General features: G+C 37.6%; 6 protein-coding genes across 8 annotated transcripts; 1 reads left to right on the top strand and 5 right to left on the bottom strand.

Moving 5' to 3' along the window:
* Positions 1–52: 52 nt before the first annotated feature.
* Positions 53–4,055, top strand: LOC106427351 (mRNA-capping enzyme-like). Of its 2 annotated transcripts, none has more exons than XM_013868084.3 (16): positions 53–135; positions 336–492; positions 593–722; positions 809–960; positions 1,050–1,133; positions 1,217–1,279; positions 1,356–1,490; positions 1,576–1,797; positions 1,956–2,075; positions 2,182–2,231; positions 2,376–2,538; positions 2,638–2,778; positions 2,881–2,988; positions 3,062–3,160; positions 3,264–3,575; positions 3,670–4,055. In XM_013868084.3, the coding sequence occupies exons 2-16, from the start codon at positions 391–393 to the stop codon at positions 3,790–3,792; spliced, it is 2,004 nt and encodes a 667-aa protein (XP_013723538.2). In that variant the 5' UTR covers positions 53–135; positions 336–390; the 3' UTR covers positions 3,793–4,055. The 2 variants fall into 2 exon arrangements, with proteins under 2 accessions (XP_013723538.2, XP_013723544.2); XM_013868090.3 differs by having other exon boundaries at positions 85–135; positions 328–492.
* Positions 4,056–4,735: 680 nt separating this feature from the next.
* On the bottom strand, positions 4,736–6,497 carry LOC106427342 (mitochondrial succinate-fumarate transporter 1). Its single transcript, XM_013868075.3, has 2 exons — positions 5,845–6,497; positions 4,736–5,466 (listed from the first exon to the last, which is right to left on the bottom strand). Exons 1-2 carry the CDS (start codon positions 6,244–6,246, stop codon positions 4,927–4,929), a joined length of 942 nt encoding a protein of 313 aa, XP_013723529.1. The 5' UTR covers positions 6,247–6,497; the 3' UTR covers positions 4,736–4,926.
* Positions 6,498–7,018: 521 nt separating this feature from the next.
* Positions 7,019–8,537, bottom strand: LOC106427326. Of its 2 annotated transcripts, none has more exons than XM_013868057.3 (5): positions 8,278–8,537; positions 8,095–8,190; positions 7,532–7,593; positions 7,375–7,433; positions 7,019–7,293 (listed from the first exon to the last, which is right to left on the bottom strand). In XM_013868057.3, exons 1-5 carry the CDS (start codon positions 8,520–8,522, stop codon positions 7,276–7,278), a joined length of 480 nt encoding a protein of 159 aa, XP_013723511.3. In that variant the 5' UTR covers positions 8,523–8,537; the 3' UTR covers positions 7,019–7,275. The 2 variants fall into 2 exon arrangements, with proteins under 2 accessions (XP_013723511.3, XP_013723518.1); XM_013868064.3 differs by having other exon boundaries at positions 8,283–8,416.
* Positions 8,538–9,134: 597 nt separating this feature from the next.
* Positions 9,135–11,179, bottom strand: LOC106442950 (protein trichome birefringence-like 3). Its single transcript, XM_013884571.3, has 5 exons — positions 10,939–11,179; positions 10,590–10,830; positions 10,329–10,500; positions 9,850–10,208; positions 9,135–9,663 (listed from the first exon to the last, which is right to left on the bottom strand). Exons 1-5 carry the CDS (start codon positions 11,129–11,131, stop codon positions 9,330–9,332), a joined length of 1,299 nt encoding a protein of 432 aa, XP_013740025.2. The 5' UTR covers positions 11,132–11,179; the 3' UTR covers positions 9,135–9,329.
* Positions 11,180–13,339: 2,160 nt separating this feature from the next.
* Positions 13,340–16,059, bottom strand: LOC106442949 (trihelix transcription factor GT-3a). Its single transcript, XM_013884570.3, has 2 exons — positions 15,594–16,059; positions 13,340–14,801 (listed from the first exon to the last, which is right to left on the bottom strand). The coding sequence occupies exons 1-2, from the start codon at positions 15,912–15,914 to the stop codon at positions 14,163–14,165; spliced, it is 960 nt and encodes a 319-aa protein (XP_013740024.1). The 5' UTR covers positions 15,915–16,059; the 3' UTR covers positions 13,340–14,162.
* A 2,953-nt stretch (positions 16,060–19,012) lies between these two features.
* Positions 19,013–20,335, bottom strand: LOC106427315 (pyridoxal 5'-phosphate synthase subunit PDX1.3-like). The gene has a single exon (XM_013868050.3). The coding sequence runs from the start codon at positions 20,171–20,173 to the stop codon at positions 19,244–19,246; it is 930 nt and encodes a 309-aa protein (XP_013723504.2). The 5' UTR covers positions 20,174–20,335; the 3' UTR covers positions 19,013–19,243.
* Positions 20,336–20,970: the final 635 nt, after the last annotated feature.

The raw sequence follows: 20,970 nt of genomic DNA, 5'->3' as shown, positions 1-20,970 counted from the left end.
GATATACCCGTGCTTTTTATTACCAACTTTTACATACCGGTTTTACCCTTAAGTATATATTAATGCGAGTATTGTTGATTGCTGCTCTCTTCCTTCTTTCATCGACGACGACGACGACGACTCTCTTTATCTCCGGTAGGGTTTTGATTTCAGTTTTCCATATTCCCGCCGTCTTCGATTCTCATATGATTGATATTATTTGGATTGATTCTCCGCTTGATTCTGTTTGCCTTCCTCATTTTCAATTGAAATCATTAGAAACGGAAAGGATCGTCGCATCTCCTTAACCTTTGATGACTTTGTGTATATATCCTGATTCAAATTAAGCTTTGTAGAGAATCCAATTTGGCGATTTTGGATTGCTTTCTGCCAATTTGATTATCTGCTGCGATGGACCTAAATGCTTCACCAGAGCCCGAAGAAGAGGAGGATCCTTTTCTTAAGAGACGCCTTGAACCCCGAGCAGAGTCTGCTGTTGAGATCGCTAGACGGGTACCATTTGATTCTCTCCACTTCTTTCTTTTCTTTATGATGCTACTGCTGCTGCTTTTGGATGATATTTATATAGTTTTGGTATTTGGTTTAAATTTAGGAGCGTGAAGAAAGAACCAAAAGGATGAGACTTGACAGGCCTTCCCGAAACTCTCACCGTGATCACCACCAGTTTCATCACAACAACAATGGTGATACTAGAGTCTATGATAAAAGCAAGATCCCTCAAGGTATTGGTCAACTTTCTCCATACATCGTGTTCCCTTTTACGTTCTTCTATATTCTGTAGTATGATCTTCTTTTTGCTGACAAATAGGTTGGCTGGATTGTCCTGGTTTTGGTCTGGAGATAGGATGCATCATTCCTTCTAAGGTTCCCCTTAGCGAATCTTACAACGAACATGTTCCTCCTGGCAAAAGATACTCTTTTAAACAAGTCGTCCGCAACCAGAGAATCAGTGGACGAAAAGTAATCTCTTCACTTCTTTCTATGCTATGTGCAACTCTCCTCTGACCTCTGTGACCTAAACATACTCTTCTTTCTTTTTTCTATGTCAGCTTGGTCTAGTGATTGATCTAACTAATACAACTCGTTACTATTCCACACTTGACTTAAAGAAGGATGGCATCAAGCATGTTAAGGTGAATGCAATTCATGTTTTTAATCATGTTTGTATCGTCTGCACCACCTCCTTTACCGGATTGCTTTTATCTTTCTTTTATAGATTGCTTGCAGGGGTCGTGATGCGGTTCCGGATAACGTCTCTGTAAACTCCTTCGTCAACGAGGTACTTGTTTCGTCTATTCAATCAACCTTTATCTACTGTGTTAGTAGCTTATTCAAGGACATTGTACTATCCTCAGGCTATTCAGTTCATCGTTAATCAAAAACACCCAAAGAAGTATATCCTCGTCCACTGTACTCATGGGCATAATCGGACAGGGTTCATGATAGTTCATTATCTTATGCGCTCTATGCCCACCATGAACGTTACACAGGTTCAGTTTCTTCACCTCACGCGTTGTATTGATTCATTTATTCTAGAATGGAGAATCTTACCTCTCTGTGTGGCATTCGTGGCAGGCGTTGAAAATGTTTTCTGATGCCCGCCCACCTGGGATTTATAAACCGGATTATATTGATGCTTTATACACTTTTTATCACGAAATAAAGCCTGAGACTGCTACTTGCCCACCAACTCCTGAATGGAAGAGGTCTACCGAGCTTGATCTTAATGGTGATGCAGTTCATCAAGATGACGGTGATGGTGATGATGATGATGATGCTCAGCCTGGCCCTGTCCAAGTACGTGTGGTGCTTATTATTTATTAAGCTCTTAAGTTTAACACCTATTCACAGAAATTTCGATTAGAATCAATATCCCGCATGCAGTTATAAGCTTCAGATGTGCTGAACTGCTGATCTCATTTGTTTGTTGCTGAGTTTGCCTTTTGTGGGTTCAGGAAATCAGTCAGGAGATTGTGACGATGTCAAATGATGACATATTGGGTGATGAAATACCCTATTATCAAGAAGAAGCTTACCGAAAATTCTGTTATAAGATGCTTATGATGAGTATTGGGGTAGAATTCAAATGTTTTATCTGTTATTTTTAGGCTATATGTTCTTATGGAATATTTCATTTCGCCTAATTTTGTTTTTCTGGATTAAATTTTTGCTGTGATACAGGGAAGAGGATGTGCACAATTCCCAGGGTCACACCCTGTATCCTTAGACAGGTATGACTCTGCCTTGTGGTAGTGAATACAATGAAGATTTAGCAAGTCTAATGCTCTTCATTTTAGGGGTTCATTAGTCCTTGTCTCTCAATGTAGTTGAATCTAACAGCTTTTCTTTTTGCAAATACTACTACTTGTGCACAGGGAGAGTTTACAACTTTTGAGACAGCGCTACTATTATGCGACATGGAAAGCAGATGGAACACGTTATATGATGCTCTTAACCATAGATGGTTGCTATCTGATAGATAGGAGCTTTAAGTTTCGAAGGGTACAGATGCGTTTCCCCTGTAGGCACTCAAGTGGAGTGAGTAATTTTTTTGTCATTGCCTAGAGGCCTTATTGTGTGAATATCTAAAACTTGTGAATTCCCTTACCGTGTTTTTGTTTTTGTTTTGGGGGGTAGGGAATACCTGATCAAGTACATCATTTCACTTTGCTTGATGGAGAAATGGTTATAGATAATCCGATGAATGAAAAAGGGCAGGCGAGGAGGAGGTACCTCGTATATGACTTGGTAGCAATCAACGGTGAATCAGTCGTAGAGGTTGGCACTTTCATTATTCCATCGTTGGGTTTTGATATCCGTGTTATTACTTACTGTAAGGTGTTTTAGAAAACTTACAGTTAATTCTTAAAAATGAACCAGCGGACATTCTGTGAAAGATGGAACATGGTCGTGCACGAGGTGATCAAAGGCCGTGATGTTGATAAGCAAAGGAATCATTGCTACAGATATGACCTGGAGCCTTTTGGTGTGAGTCACCTTTCCTGCCACACGCCATATGTTTTAATTTTCTTTGTTGTTAATTTTTGTTGTTGTTACTTAGGTACGGATGAAGGGTTTTTATTTGCTCTCGACAGTTGAGAAGCTTTTGAAGGGTACCATTCCGTCACTTTCGCATGAAGCAGATGGCCTTATATTTCAGGTAACCATATTCAGATGTTTCTGTTTTTCCTGAACGCAGACATACACACATAGTGATTGCATTTCGTGAGCTGACATATGTTATTGGGGACTAATAAAAACAGGGCTGGGACGATCCTTACGTTCCCCGAACGCATAAAGGTCTGCTGAAGTGGAAGTATGCGGAAATGAACTCGGTAGACTTTCTGTTCGAGATGGGCGAGGAGGATGAAGGTCGCAGGATGCTCTTCTTGTTTGAAAGAGGGAAGAAAAAGCTTATGGACGGATATACGGTTGAGTTCAGAGATGGTTCGGATCCGTCAAGCTACAATGGGAAGATTGTAGAGTGTTCATGGGATAAGGAGAAGAAAGTATGGGTTAGCATGCGTATCAGAGTCGACAAAACTACACCAAACGATATCAACACCGCTCGTAAGGTCAGTGTTTTAAAGCAGACAGATCTATCTGATTTTTAGAAAGAGAGAAAAAATGTTGATTTATTTCCTCGTGTTATTGTGTGTAAAAATATAGGTGATTAAAAGCATAAACGACAACATCACAGAGGAAGTGTTGCTTCAAGAAATAAGAGAGATCATCCGTCTCCCAATGTACGCTGACCGCATTCGAATGGACCTTCGAGCAGCTGGACGTTGAGAATGAGTGACAATATAGGTCTGCAGAATGCACACACACCAGTAATGTTACCTAAGAAATCCAGTCAGAAGACGAGACTGTAAAACTAGCATTGAATCATTATAATCGTTTTTCACAGAAACCTTACCTCACTCGATTAGATCTTTTAAATAATACTATTTTTCTCATCTTTGTCGCCGTGGTTCCAACAATCTATTGTTATATGATTTCTTTTTTTTTTAAACACATAGTTATATGATCAGATCTTATCTTTTTCCCGTGAACTGCTAAACATGTGTTACAAACTTACATGTAACTTTGTTGTATCATTTTTTCAAAAAAAAAAAGAACATGTGGGTATTATCGAAAGAGAATAACAATAAAAATACCCACTGAACCAAAATTTGTATTGTTATTTCATCCAAGTAGATTTTAATAACAAAGAACATGAAAAATATTAATTTCTAACAATTTGATGTTCGATTTTAGAAAATTTTAAAATAAAATGAGCTCATTTTTTTCATTTTGGAACGCTTAGTTAAATCACTTAAAATATATATATATATATATATATATATATATATATATATATATATATATATAATCGGTGTTTTATTACAAATTATAATATTCTTTGTTTATTTATTTATGTTATATTAATAATTGTATCATATAATAGTATTTAATTTATAATAGTAATTGTCTCAGACTACTACTAAAATTAAAATGGAAGAGTTTGGTAAAATTAGTAAAACTGAAAAATATAAAGTGGCTTTAATAATTAATTATAAAATGGCAATAAAATATATATTTTTTATTGTTCAAAAAAAAAAATATTTCTTTTTCTGAAAAGAAAAAAAAAGGAGTAAATCACTGCAAAACATGTTGCATTCATTTTTTTTAAAAAAAAATTCAAAATTCGAAGAACAAATATAGTTAACAAAAATCATATCAAACTTTCCAATTCATATAAAATCATATAAATCTTCCTTTAAAATGAAACTAGTCTGAATTGAATACACATCCCTAAGAGTGTGTTTCGTTATTATCAAAATGTCTAGGGGAGAATTGAATTTGGATTTTCCCATTCCTCACAAAAATAAACCAACAAAAAACTCATAACTTGTAAAGAACCAAATGTCTCTCTCACACTCTCTATAAAGGTGCGTTAAGGAGATATCTCTTTTCATAGAGACCAGTGACCTGATCAGCAACAGCCCACATGATGGCTTGTCCAGGAGGAATCCTCATCAGCCTCGGCAACAATCCTCTCCATAGAGCCACTAATCCTTCCTCAGCATAAATGGTCCTAATGGCGTGAACCATCCCTTTGTATTTCAGGCCACCTTCACCGTCTCTGGTCTGAGCCATCAACCTGGTCTTGACCACATCAAAGGGTCCGGTGCAGAAGGGACCAGCGGTACCAGCTAAGAACCCAGAGATCATGGATTGCCAGGGCTGCAAGGCTTGACCGTCGCCTTCGTGTTTGTTCCACAAGAGGACGTCAAAGGAGTTTTTAGCAGTGAACATGACAGCTTGGTTGGTGCCGTTACGCATAACGGTGGGTGCAGCACCAGACCATAGACCCAAAATGGATTCTTCTCTGACGATGGTACGAGCACAGTGGATGGGACCTTTGTACTTGAAAAGCTCGGGACTCAATCCTTTCTGTTGCTGAAGTCTAATCTTCACCACCTGGAGATTTAGAGTGAAAATGAAAACTCTAGAGTACATGGCATGGTCACATTGAAGAGAATTAAACCGTATATCTACAATCACACAAGAAGATTAGATTCTTTCTACTCAGATATGCATGAAATGATTAATACTTAATGTTTATGACTCTCAGATTGGGCAAGAACAATGGGAGCAGAAGAAGCACAATGCCAATATAATATTTCAATAAATCTCATTGCTGCTGGCTTATTGATGAGCAGTTGAATCTGGCGCATGAATAATCTATAATTTTCCCAACTAATTAGTATTAAATTATTTGTTTAATTCCATTCACGATCGAATTGAAGAAGCCATGTGATTTGACCCGTAAAGTAAGCAAGAAAAGGGGGAAGTAACCTCAAAGGGTGTAACAATGGCGAGCGCTTCGAGAACACCGGCGCCGAATCCGGATAGCAAACGGCCGTGGTTGCTCACCTTGCCCGTCTCCGAGTCCTTGAACACGGTCTGGAACATGGCGTTGGATCCCATCCGAAGCGTGTACTTGAGCGTCAGGTGAGTCGCGAACGGCGTCAAACCTTTCCAGAGAGCGCGGACGCCTTCCGTGCGAACCACCGTGGAGCCGCAGTGCGCGATTCCCTTGTAGGCGCCGCCGCGATCTAGCTGGAGACGCGTCTTGATGACGTCGATCGGCTGGAGACAGCACGCCTCGACCACTCCGCCCAGCGAACCCGAGATTGCCTTCATGTAGGGCGGAATCGACGCCTGGCTTTTCGAATCCGTCTTCGCCGACGACGACATCTCCACTAGATCCTCGGCTGAGATAGAGAGAGAGTGGTTACGTTTGAGTGAGTTATATGCTTATCTCTTCTTTTACTTCATTCGCCTACCCACCTCCTCTCCTGGCCTCTGCTGTTACAGGCTCCTCCTTTATTTTATTTGTTATCTTCCGTAATTAAATTCACAATTAGCAAAATCTTTTCTTGGAAACCCATCAAAACGAATCTTGTTGTATCTTTTTTAATTTATTTTAATAAGCATGAGAGAAAATGACACTCTCTCTCTCTCTCTCTGCCTGTCTTCTCATAAATATTCTCCCAATATTTCTTCTATTTAATAGGGAATTTTTTTTAAAAATATTTTGTTTAATACAGTACGTAACAAAAATTATTAAAAGAAGATAAGTAAAAAAAGGAAGCCAACTAAACTTCAACGCACGGCTCATTTTGTGTAACATCTCTCTTTCATCCACCATGTTCAAAGACCCCACTACTGAATCTCTTCCCAAAGTTTGTTCACTCTTCCTTAATCACCTTACTTTTCATTTTCATTTACGTCTTATGGTCTGCTAACTTTCATTGACTTGTAAGATAACAAATCATATATCTTACAAGCATTTGTTTCATTAAGATGACAAGCATATCTCGTTCCAAGTCCTGACTTCTAATTATCCCGTCATGACAACCACGCGTAAAGTTGCGAATTCCCTTCAAATCGAGACCATAATTACACGTTTAAAACGCACAAAACATGAAGAATCTAAGCAACGGAGACACTAAGAATGAATAGAGAATAACAAGCAAAGCCTTCACATATTTTCACAAAGCAAAGCAAAGAATTCCCTTCAAACCTCCACTCCGGCCGAATGTTTTTTTTTTGAAGAAAAAAAGAAGAAGAGAAAAAGCTCAAAAGATTGTGTTTAAACCACAAGCTTATTACATTCAAGCATTCTTTATATATATATATATATATATATATATATAGACATAATAGACCCTCACTATTTGAGCTTGATCCATGTAATACCCCTCGCTTCGAAAGACTGAATAATCACGGCTTCTTGAAAGTCTGAAAAGTAACAACAGTCATTTAGTTTTTAAACAGTCTCCTTCAAAAACACAAAGAGTTTTTAAGGGAAAAGAAACTCACATCAGAGTTCTTGGAAAGTTCCTCCATATGCTGAGCCACTTTCTCCTTGCTCTCTGCAGCTGTAAAAAAAAAGAAGCAAATTCCAAAAAGTTGTCAACACGAGGGAGGGAGTAAACATATAAAATTCTTGAGGAGGTAAAGTTTAAGTAGTACAAACCCATTTTAGAGATGTTCTCGATTCTTTTAGAGGTCCTCACAGCAAATCTCTGGAAAGCATGGCTACCAAAACAGAGAGCGAAATATTGTTAACAAGCCAAAATATACAATCAATTTTGGTGAAACAATTAAAGATCGATCCACTGAGAATTCCAAATGATCAAATCAAACAAACAAAATCATAAAACGGGGAAGCTGTCTTAAGATTCAACAAGAGTAATGCCATATCTAAGATCAGAACAAGCCTACAAAATCATCACCAGCAGAAACGTAAAAGATGCATCAGCAGCAGCAGCATCACGCAATCAAATGTAAAACAAAGAAGACAAAAATAGAATCTTTCAATCTTCCTACGCTGCAGCGTATGGGATATATGACGACGCAGCAGACCAGCGTGTAAGTTGAGGCTATCTAGCTTCAATATGAACGAGCTGACGAGGAACTTATAATAATAATCCAATCAGCCAGAGAATGAAGCAAGCTTTTGTATCCAATTCAAAAAAAAAATGAAATGATGAATGTAGAAAACCCAAAAGAAGATCGAGAAGGAAAGTGCGTGCGTACCTGTTAGACAAACCATTAACAATGAGCTCGTTCGCAACGTATGAGATCACTCTCCCAATAAAGTTTCCTCCTCCCGCCATTATCTCTCTCACTTTCCTATCACAACAAAACCCCCAAATCCACCACAATGTTTATGGACCAAAAATTCAATCCAAGGAGACAGAAACTCAACAAAATTAATACCTGACCTGATGATGCAAACGACGGAAGATTGGGGAAGTTTCGAGATCAAACGAAATTCGTGGCGACGTCTCTAAATTCACAGGTTTCAGATTTGTCCATGTGTATATAATAAACTCGTGACGACGGCGATGACTTGTCCCTTTAGGGTAAACCATCGGACGGTCACATGTCTCTCTTATACAATCTAACGGTCTGTAATCCCCCTTCTTTCCTGGCCCATCGCTTTGTATATGGGCCGAGTACATCTATCTAGGCCCTCTTTTTGTTAGTTGACTTGCATGAAACTAGGCCGTTTCGGGTCTCAGAGTTTTACGGGTTCGGACATTACAAAATTTCGGGTCGGGTTTGAGTCGAATCTTTCCAGATCTAAATAAGTTCGGTTCTGATGTAAAGAAACCTGAAAATAACCGAATAACCAATATATCTAAAACGGGCTCGGATAATAGTATTCAAAGTAATCATATTACTCGATTCCATTTGGGTATTTTGTATCCAAACTACCCAAATGTGTCAAAAAATAACCAAAAATACTTGTTTGAATATTTATTTCCAAACTATCATCTTTTATCCAAAAATACACAAAAGTATTAAAAATAACTAATAAATATATATTTACATTTCGGATATCTTCGGATACTCATTCGGTTTTCGGTTCGGATCGGGTTGGATATCGGTTCTTCGGATACATCAATTTAAGATCCATTCGGTTATTTATCCGGATCCGATCGGGTTCAAAACCCTAATTTTTGGGTCGGTTTCGGGTCGGAAGGTTTTTCAGTTCCAGATATTTTACCCAGCGCTACATGAAACTGTTTTGTTTTCAATGATGCAATTCATTTAGGACAGGAATGAACAAATTTCTTGCAATAACAAATTTTTGTTCCTTTTCTTTTCAGTTTTCTCCACCTCTTGTTTATGTTTACAACGTTACAATCACATATATTCAAAAAAAAAATACTGATGACAACACAAGAGCGAGAGAGAGGAGTTGGGTTTTCCCGTTACATCCATCCTTAGTACGTACATGCATGTTTCCTAGCTTTTTTATTTGTTTACAAATGAGCCAATAGGATCCGATTCCACGTATCGGGCAATCCAGGGAGGCACCAATGTATGCAATCAGCGTTACGCATTGGATCAGCTCTCTGCTCAGCCGTTAGCATCTTTCCCCCAGTCTCCGTGTAGACCGATGTGTGGGCGTCGATGCGGTACTCCGAGAGCTGCGTGATGTTAATGACAGTCACGTGCGTGGCCATGTGCTTCACGACGCTTGACACCACTTTCATCATCTGCTTGTTCGACCCAGTTCCCCAAAACCTCTTATCTTTTACTGGCTCTGTCTCGTTGAAACACTTCGTCCCGTTTGGCTTCCCCCAATCCGCACTTCTGCACGTTTTACACAACACTCTAGATAATAACTATACAGGCTCGTTTTGATTGTTTTATGTGTGCTAAGATCGTTCTTTGCATGTGTATATATATGGAACCATGCGTTTGCATTACGCATTTACGTTTATAATTTATAGTAACCGTAACAAATAAATAAATCCAAAAACTAGATGTTTTTCTTACCTAGTATGAGTAGGGGACATGGTAGTGAAGAAGACTTTGGTCTTGTTAGAGTCAACGGTAGAGTCAACCCAATTAGCCCATGTCTTGAGCCCTAACCTGTAAGCCACTGGTGTGTCTAATGCCTCCGCACCGCTCTCTCCATTTCCAAATGAACCCCACAAAGCTTTCATTCTGAGTCCACTCATCCACCAAACATATGTGTTGAAAACTAGAATATCAGCTCCTTCCCAATACTTTGATCGATCTTCCACTGAATCCACTTTTACTACCCTCTTCTTCATATCCAAAATCACAGGCAAATCCGTGTTCGATTCCACAATAAACGGTGCCCAGTAAAACTCTATACTCGCATTGTATTCCTATAAAACAACAAAAAAAAACGAGGAGAAAAATACAAACGTAAGCTTCGCTTGCAACACAAGGTACAGTGAAACCTCACCTAACAAAGGTTGTGAGCAAGTTACAATCTTTAAACATACCTTTGCTTTAAAGACAAAGTATTTTTTGCTACGCTTCATTGATTTTTCTCCTTCGGGTATTATTGATTCCACCAAACACACGAACGACTCCCATTGACTTCGTTGCAAAGAATCTCCGACAAAAAGCAATCTTTTTCCTCTGAGTTTGTTCATTGCTAACTTCGGATTAAATCTGTTTCAAGACAGAAAAAAATTAGAGATTCTGACTCCAAACCGTGAATAGACATAGTAGGCTTCTGAGTATAGATAAGATATAGTCACCGTGGGATAGTACAGTCATCAGGCTGCCATTCCCACCGAAGATAATCAGTTTCTGGTCTTCCGTTTTTCATGCAAGAGAATTGACGGTCGATGTATGGACATGATTCATCCGTGTAGAGTGGCTCAGCTGAGCTATTGTAAACCCATTTCCCTGCTGCAACATTACACTCTTCTGGATCGAATTCGAACCTGTCGTCCAGAACATCCATCTTTTCTGATCTCTCCTCTCGAACTTTCTCCTCTGACCAACAAGAACAATTATATGATATTACTTGCGTCACAAGAGAAGGAAAAAAAAAACACAATATAAGGCAAAACAGAGTTTTGAGCTTCGGGTATCCTTTCTTACTAGGTTTCGAGCTGATGTTTTTCCTCGGACAAGACTTTGACCTGAGGAAATTTGAAGAGGAAGAAGACATCAAGCTGATTCTTTCAGTGTATAAGAGAACGAAGAACATAAAACCACATAGAACAAGAACGATGATTGATAGAGGAATCCTGGTTCCGCCCACTGCTCCTCTGTTAGGAATCAAGAAGCTCATAGTGGCGAATCTGGTAAATTTTCTGTTGAAATTAGAGAGAAAGGTGTTTAGGGAGTGTTTGGTTTTTATTTGGGATATTAAGGATTGAGTAGGAGTGAAGCGAAAGGCATGTTTCGATGTGTTGCTTCCATCTTTTCCCATTCTAACAAAGATGTGGTTAGGGAGGTTAAGGTTTTACATGATTGTGTTTTAACTATTGATTAAGATATGTAAACGTGAAATGCACATTGTCATTCATTAGATCAACTTTTGTTTGGCTAAATCCTTTATATGTCTTCCTTTTAACCATACAAACAGAAGAAATGGCGATTTGAATAAATTTTCGCTACTTTTTTTAATAAAACCATCGTGATAAATTTCATAAAATCATTAATTTTTTTTTTGCCAACAGTCATATTTTTTTTTAATCACTCATTGCTTTAAGCAGTTGAAAATGTAAATTACATCAAAATAGGTGTTGCGTAAATTCTTTTATACCTAGAACTTTGGTGTCAAGCTTAAACATTATATAGAACAAACATAGAGTGACTTACTTGACACACATGGAGTTATTATATAAGCGAATATTAATTTGATAAGAAGGGTTAATTAAATCACTAATCGATAATTCATTCTTCAAAGACGTTTAAAGTTAAGGAACAAATAGTTGATGAATTGTTATCTTGGCCATCAACATCAGAGTAAACGGAGAAATAGATATATATATATATATATATTCATTTTGTCAATGGCTCATGAAAATCAAATAAACTTACACCAGCAATAGTTGGTGTTGCTTACAAAACCAACAATAGCTCCTTTTAGTTATTTTCAGTTTGATGATAATTAAATCAATTATTAAAGGCAACACAAAAATCATTAGGCTTCTACTTTCGCAATTAATAATGCATATAGTGGGAAATGTTGCAACATACTTTTCATCAGTAGTCTTTGTTTGATTGTTTCATTTATAGAATGAAGACATAAATTAGAAATGAAGGCTAAAAATTGGAGATGCGGGGTATCGGGGTACCTCTCGCATGCTAAGCGAGCGCTCTACCATCTGAGCTACATCCCCATTGCTTGAAAAATAGAAATTGTCTTTTACCGTTCAAAGGTTATGTGTGAGCTAAGGCTATACAAGTCGAGTTTGATGTTTATGATGACAAAACAATGTATGCGTTTGTGATAGTCAAACAACGTTACGCGCTAGTTTTCTTTAGAGGCGGTCGAATATATCGAAGAGTATTCTCATTCTGCCGGGATTAAATACTTTTATGGAACAGTCAAATCCTATGCGCGAATTTGACATTCAAGACTTTCATGCTCTCACTTTATTAGGATAACTCATCTCCATAAACGGCCGAATCAGTTCTCTTCTAAAATTTGTAGAGCCCCGTAGCTTTGGAATATTTAACGTGCAAATTGTGGTCTCTCCTTCTACGTACCGTTACTTCTTTGACTTTTTTTTGTATTTCTGTGATTTTTTTCGAGTTTCACATAATCACATGTAAAATTCATTAACAACTTCCCATTCTAATTCATTTAAACTTCGAATTATGAATATATGATTTAGTCGACCAACTTATTTTTATTTACTAAAAGTTAATTAAAAATGCAAAAGTGCACTGGTGACCTTTGAGGGTCTACTCCACGTTTCTATCAAGTTGTATTGACGCGGCGGATGAGCCTTGTCTATATGAATATGATATCTTTATTATAAATGTATTACGAAATTACAGTAGTGTGAACGCCATGTGACACGGTTTCAAGGACTGGGTAGACATTGTTTGGTTCAAAGGAGCCATCCCGAAGCACGCGTTCAACATGTGGATAGCTAACTATGATAGGCTGCCCACAAGGTCAAGACTTGCAGCTTGGGGCATGCCCGTTTCCCCTGCTTGCCCTTTCTGCTCCACGCATGATGAAACCAGAGACCACTTGCTGTTGACTTGCGAGTACAGCATTGATATATGGAGAGAAGTACTATCAAGATGTCTGCCTCCACCAACAATGTTCACATCATGGTCGGAACTACTCTCTTGGATTCGATCATCACCCTCACGGAAGCTCACGCTTCTTAGGAAACTTGCAGCGCAAACCGTTATATTCCACCTTTGGAAGCAGAGAAACAATCTCATCCACAACCAGACTTCGATCCCAGCTGCAACAGTCTTTAACGGCATTAATAAGGAGATGAAGAACATCATCTCAGCTAGGAGACTTAGGAAGCTATTCAACTATCTAATGCCTTTGTGGATAAGATAGTCTCTTCTCTAAGTTTATTTTGATCCATCTTGTTTTTTCTTCTTTTTTGCCAAGATGGCTCAGAACATAGATCTTTTTGTAAGCTCTTTACTCATCTTAATGATATTTACAGTTTAGCAAAAAAAAAAAAAAAAAAAAGTTTTTAACTGTGTTGCGATCTGTTTGGTAGCTGGCTGTTGCAAGAGAAGAAAGAAATAATACAATAATAAAAAACTACTAGAGAAAAAAAAACGTTATATATATGTGAGTTAATACACAGATAACGCGGTGAAGTAATAATGTGTGACAAATGTGAGTTTAGAATTTTGTAACAAGGCGGACTTTTACTTACTTTTTGTTTAACGACTGATTAATTAATAACCATGGAACACTATTATTAGCAGATCAAAGTAGCTAAAAATAGTAAACCAATTTGCTTTTGGATATGCTCGTTTTACTCGTTCTATTATAGGTCCAAGATTTTCACATTTCCTCTTATTTTGAGGTTAGTTACCACTAAATGCATCAGAAGTACTATTTTCAAAAGCTCACTTTTGTACAACAATTGATTTAAAAACACATTTTTGAGGGTAACTGATTTAAAAACTCATAGATTATGAACCTAAAACCCCAAAACAAAAACCCCAGGAAATTAAAGCATTCTACGAGAGCAAACTAGGATTTGTGGTTTTCAACTCAACTATTCATATACTAAATAAAACAAACATTAATAAAATGAGATTGAAGTTACTAAAGAACTAGCTAAGTGATCCCATGCTTAAATCAAATAGCTAGAAAACAATATTTAAAAGCCTTGATAATGATCATCATTGTGATCTCTATTAAGCTTATTAAGCAAAGCATCAATGAGTGTATCTCTCTTCCGAGCCCTAGCTTCTTCTCTCAACCGTCTCTCATCCTCTCTCTCCATCCACCTCCTCTCCGCAGCAGCTCTCTCCTCCTCTAGATCAGCCATTCTCCTCCGCCACTCGTGCTCTCTCTTCTCCCTCTCTCTCTCCTTCATCTCCCATGAAGCTATCCATTCTTTCTCCATCTTCACCGTTTGCCTCATAAAGTCCTCCAATATTTCTTTCAATGTACTACCCGCGGTTTCAGCTTTGGTACTACCTGTAAATATACCTTTTCCTTTTTTCACACGTTTTCTTGGATCAGTAGAAGTACTAGTAGTAATCACTTCTGCCTCTTTCTTGTCTGTCTCGATGAAAGACAAGAGTTCCTCGTTGATGTCTTGATTTGGCTCCTCAACTTGATCTTCTTCCTCTTCGTCAGATGAAAACTGATGGTGTTTTCTCTTCGAAGAAGTGCTTCCTTCTGTGGGCTCTGACCACAAATTTCTTTGCATTCTTGCTGTGAAAATCGATTGGATCTCGCTGTAGAATGGGAACTGCTGCCTACTAGCTTCTGGTTCAGTCGTTTCACACGCCTGTCCCATACATATTCAATATGTTATATACTAGTACATACACACAAAATATGTTTCTATGCATGTAAATATGTGACTGTTATTGTATGCTATATACCCGTTCCTATCTAAGTGACCAAGTAGCTTAACTCGAATTAGTAATCTCGTATAAAAGATGTTCATCTATTACTTTTATTATTGACTTGTACTTAACGTATGATGTATAACTATATATATGCAGACGTATTCAACTATCATGTGATTAGTAAAGGACGCCTCTTAATAAGGTCATGCATCCGTTATAGATAACGGTAATTGATTTTTTTTTTTTGTGGAATTTTGTGAACACGAGATATAACTTACGTACAGTTACCATGTGAAATACTAGTATGACAAGAAAAAGAGAGATATTATTGTATAACGGATCAAAATGTGAACATAATGCTGCATCATGAAATTCAGCGAAAAACGCGTTACTTGTTACTATAAATGGCATGGTAATTAATATTCTAAACAACCTAGGACATTAGGTTAAACTCATAAATTGATGTTTATGTAATATCGTTCATATATCTATACATACACCATATATAGATTAGGTTTTCAATATGCATACTAGTCAATCTTACCACAGATGAAATAATCAAACAATACATATATACACATAGTCATAATTTTAGAATGATGGAACATGGCTTGTACTTATGATGCATATTCTTGTAACCATGATCATAGAAAAACATTAATGAGTGTATATATAAAAAGAGAATATAGAGAAAAATATAAAAAGATAGATAGTTGAAGCCAGGTAACCTTGTATCTAGTGACGAGGTTCTTCCACTTGCTCTTACACTGTTCTGCGCTTCGGGCAAAACCCTTGTCGGCCATTTTAGCGGCGACGACTTCCCAAAGTAGCTTATTACGTTTGGTCTCCATGAAAGTCTGATCGAGCTCTTCTCTTATACCCAAAAGCTCCTTTGTCTCCTCTATGCTCCACTGAGGGATTCTCTCACCTCCTCCGCCACCAGAATCCATCGCAGCCATCGTGCTCTGCGGCGGTAGAGGGAGCTGTTGCTGTTGGATCAAGTGATAAAGTTGATGTTCGTGATGATGGAAAGGGTTACGTCGGTCCATTATTTGGGATCAAAGTCTTTGTGACGTAAAGAGAATGAGATACTTTTTGTGGGTTCTTTATAAATGAAGAGGAGTTTCTTTGGAAAATAGGAGAAGAAGATAGAGAGGAAGAAGAGAAAGCGAGATTTTAATATAATCTATCAGGTGGTGTGAAAAGAAGGTGTGAAATCGTCGAGAGACAATTGAAGTATAGTTTTTTGTTTTTTTCTCTCTAATTTAAATAATTGATATACTATAGAAATAAAAATATTTTGTGGAATAAACTACGAACACTAATATTTTAGATTAAGATATAATTGATGCTAGGTTTAATTAAAGCAGCTAACTAAAGAAAACCATATATCCTTCTTAATTTTGGGATTCTAGATGTTTATTTTTTTGCTTCATTTTTTCTTCTTTCAGTTTTTCGTCTATTGAGGCGGCAATTCAACGGTCTCATGTTTATTTATTACCATAAATAAATATAATCTTTATATAATACTGCGTTACTATTTCGTCACGCTTACGAGTAGCACCTGATTTTAAATTATTTTTTATTATTTTTCTAAAACCTCAAAATAAATAATCATTATGACCTTTATGGTCAATTGACCGACTAGATTTTCCCTTGTCCATAGTTTTGGTAATGTTCCTTCTATATAATTTTGATTTTATATCAAAATATTCACGAAGTAGTAAATTATTGGTTGACAGAAAATATGCAATGACGTACTGGATGTATCAGTGTATACATGCTTCTAGAATTAGACCAGTGCCCTCTGGAAAATATGTCATCCACACACAAATAAGTGTCATTACTAGCTAGAGCGAGAGATCAAATATAAACCAACAGTTACACGAGGTTTTTTATTGTTCTTATACAAATTAAGTTAGTAGACAATAGACATCTAAAGTTCCTTTCAATATAAGAAAGTAGGTCGCTGACAATAAAAGTTCATTAAAATATAATACCTGATTATAGTTACTGAATATATAAGAATAATTAACCGTAAAACATTTTGGGACACTGGTTCCTTTATTATCCTTTTTGATTTATTTTTTTTGTTAACTTTTCCTTAAAACCTCAGCTTAGAGACACTGATGGAGGTGCTCTAACATGCTTATTTAGTTTCTCGCCGATGTAGAAAACAAGACCAGCCCTTTGGCACCTGGGTCAGTTGACCCATGTGGATTTTATAATTGTAAAATTGTTTTGACTTGTATTTAAGAAAAAAACTGTGAAAATATTGCAAAAAAGCTTATTAACCCTTGTAAATTCTGAGTTTGACTCTCCTAAAAAGTTAGGCTAGCTCCCCCAGTGGCTGTATATGTAATATGCATCTTTGTTATTTTCTGGATCCAGTGTGCATTTCTATATAACTTGGTATGAATTATACAGCTGTCAGATTCCCCCAAAACATGCTAGTACATCTTAAAGCCGCGTGAGTGCATATGATACAAAATGATAGAAATGGAAGTATTAATGGGACAAATTAAGATATATTAACAGTGAATCAATAAGCTATCTAAAGATTATGTGTGGACCTGAAGATGGTTTTGTGTATAAAAGGATTTTGAAGTAAAAAGAAAAATAAATTGCACACAAGAAAAGGGTAATAATATAGTCGGCGAAGTGGTCCACTTGTTACCGTGTTGAAAACTAAGCAAATATTTTACATGACTTCGCTCCCACCTGTCATCACACGTGGACTCACACGTTATATAGTTTGCAATACCGTCGGCTGAGATTATAGTTTTCTAATGAGAAACAAAATGTGAAATTAAGCACAAAGGATATTGAATAATCAAATTGTTTACTCATATATACAAAAGTATATTATATTCTACGTGTAAACGCCCACCATATAGTTGCTCACGTGGCTTTTCTAGAGTTCCGGCTCTAGATTTGATCATTTGCCTTTTTATAGATTTTTATTCTCATGTATATCCACTCATTACCAAGTCACTCGTTCATATTTTTGTTTGTTTGTCTATGATAAGTATTTTTTACTGAAATTTTGACTATTTTTCTTTAGACGGAAGGGGCCAATAGTTTATAGCCAAAGGTTAAGTTATTATTACACCAAAAAAAAGGTTGGAGTTATTAAAACACATCTACGTAAATGTAATAATATACTTTTTAGGAGAAAAAACGAAAGAGAAGCATGGGTTAGTCTCTAATTCGTTGACAAAGTAAGTAACAACAACAATTATTCTCTGTCAACATCTCCACTGCATGAGGGTTGAACAGGTATTTATACAAAAAAGATTAAGAGGGAATTAAGCAGTTGAAAGAGTCAAAAAATTAGGTGGTGAGAAAAATGCAAGCGATTGAAATAACAACCTCTCTACGAGCTCCTCTTAACTCGAAATTCGCTGCCATGATTAATCATTTTGACTTTAGTCTTAGACAAATTTACTGAAACTACTACTATTCTCGTATTTATGGTACTAAAAGTCTCTTTGACTCAAAATATTACGCACATTGCCGATCCAAATTGTTCACCCCGCTCTTTTCTTTGTTCACTACCTTCGACTTATATTTGAATAGTGGATAATAGCCCAAATATCAAGTTGTAACTAAAAGCCCACATTAACTGCGCTTCAATTATAGGCCTGATTGCTGGATCGGACCTGTTACCGTAAAACATTTTGGGAGCCTCAACACAAACACGAAAGATTCATGATCAACTATATTACTGCCCACTGCTTTGATGGCAACGCGAAGCATTGATGTACAAATCATGAATCCCTCTCTATTCTTACACTCTACTAACATGTGTAAGTCTACAATGTGCCCATCTCTCTCTAGCCATAGACCATATTATCTTCCTCTGTTAGTGGCTGGGACCACACGATGAGATACCAACTTTAGAGGCCATGAGAATCTAATCCAAAAACACTTGTTTGAAACAGCTCAGTATGAGGTAGATTTCATTTCCCAAAAAAAAATCAAACAAGTTTCACTCTTTTATGTAATTAACCTGATACTAAGATGGTGCCCCAGTGTCTAATACACCTAATGGCATAACTTCCATAATCTGAACAACAGGTTCAGCCATAAGCTCAAACATCAATGGACTCTGAAGAACATTTCAATCATCAAAATTAATAGATGCAGAGAGAATAGTAGATTATTATTCTTATTATAACTGATGACAACTTGTTCTTGCAAATGGAAGAAATCGATTACATTGAGAAAAAAAACACTAATCAAAGATATATAAGGCAAACACGAAATGATACAACAAACTATCAAATATCATCTTTTTCTTTTTTTTTTTGAGATTACTGCAAGCAAAAATGGTCTGAAACCATTTCTGTCTGAAATTTAAACCATTTGTTTGGTTTCACTCAGAGCGGTTAGCGAACCTCTCAACCTTGTCATCGTTGAGATTAATCCCAACCATTGCTTCCCCAAGCCCACAGCTGACCTCCACAAGCATCTCCGGGTCACTGTAATGAGTCACCGCCTGAACAATCGCACGCGCCCTACGAGCTGGGTCACCGCTCTTGAAGATACCTGAACCCACGAAGACACCGTCGCATCCAAGCTGCATCATGAGAGCCGCATCCGCCGGAGTAGCGACTCCACCTGCGGCGAACTGAACCACGGGAAGACGGCCAAGCTGTTTGGTCTGCATCACGAGATCGTAAGGAGCGGCAAGCTTCTTGGCGAAAGTGAAGACCTCGTCGTCATCCATGTTCCTTAAAACCCTGATGTCACCCATAACAGACCTCACGTGCCTAACGGCCTCCACGATGTTCCCAGTCCCAGCCTCACCTTTCGTCCTGATCATCGCCGCGCCTTCGCGGATCCTCCTCAGAGCCTCGCCGAGGTTGCGGCAGCCGCAGACGAAAGGGATCCGGAAGTTATGCTTGTTGATGTGGTTGTCTTCGTCGGCGAGGGTCAGCACCTCGCTCTCGTCGATGTAATCGATTCCGATCGCTTCGAGGATCTGCGCCTCCACGAAATGACCGATCCTGGCCTTGGCCATCACCGGAATCGTAACGGCCTGCTTGATGTCCTTAATCATCTGGGGATCGCTCATCCGAGCGACGCCTCCCTGAGCGCGAATATCGGCGGGAACGCGCTCCAAAGCCATGACGGCGCAAGCACCGGCTTCCTCCGCGATGCGGGCTTGCTCGGCGTTGACGACGTCCATGATAACGCCGCCGCGGAGCATCTGAGCCAGACCGACCTTAACGGAGAAGGGAGATTTCTTAGCCTCCGTTATCGCACCGTTACCGTAAACCGCCACGACGCTTGATCCTTCCATTATCGGAATCAGAGAGAGAATAATAATTAAGTTTTGTGGAGAAATGGGAAGAAGATTGATTTCTGGCCCATCCTCGCCTATCTTAGATATCGCCTTTATACTGAGAGTCTGTGGCGGTGTGTAATAAACAAATATATTTTCTTTTATTTCGTTATTATTAATAGATATTATAATGCATTTTCTATGGGATTAGTGGGACTGGCTCTCATCGGACGGCCTATATTAAGAACACGCGATTTGGATTTTGAGGTTAACACACATGTTTAGTGGGCTTAAAACCATTGCACTGCTAATAATCGAATATGTAACGCTATCAAACACATCTTAAAAGAGTTTTAAACCAAATATTAATCATTGTTTTATATTTTCAAAGAGTATACCCTTTTTTACAAAACTTTATTTTTAACTTCTTAACTATACAAAATCTTTTTTCCTTATTAATTGTGTATTCATTTATGGGAAAAAAATCGTCTGACACCAAGAAATGTAACTGGACCTCATAGAATCCACGACTGTCGCTCTAGTCCCCATTAATTGTTGCCTAAAAGACAAATAGAAAACAAAAATGTTGGCAGAAAATTAATTGCATGTTTTCAAAATTTATGGAAAGCATCTTTTTCATAATAACATCTTTAAATTTTTTTATTTGGACAATTAATAGCCAGTCATTATTGAGCAATTGGGGCTATGATAGATATTTATACTTATACAATTTATTTTATGTTTTCAAAACAAATGTTATTTAAAATACTGAAAATTCATTTAAAATATCTGAAAATAGAAGTTTATGAGCGATA

Source organism: Brassica napus, chromosome A3 (genome assembly GCF_020379485.1).
Source record: "Brassica napus cultivar Da-Ae chromosome A3, Da-Ae, whole genome shotgun sequence".
NCBI lineage: Eukaryota > Viridiplantae > Streptophyta > Magnoliopsida > Brassicales > Brassicaceae > Brassica > Brassica napus.
Note: the sequence above shows the minus strand (reverse complement) of the source record. Positions and strands in the feature narration are given on the sequence as shown.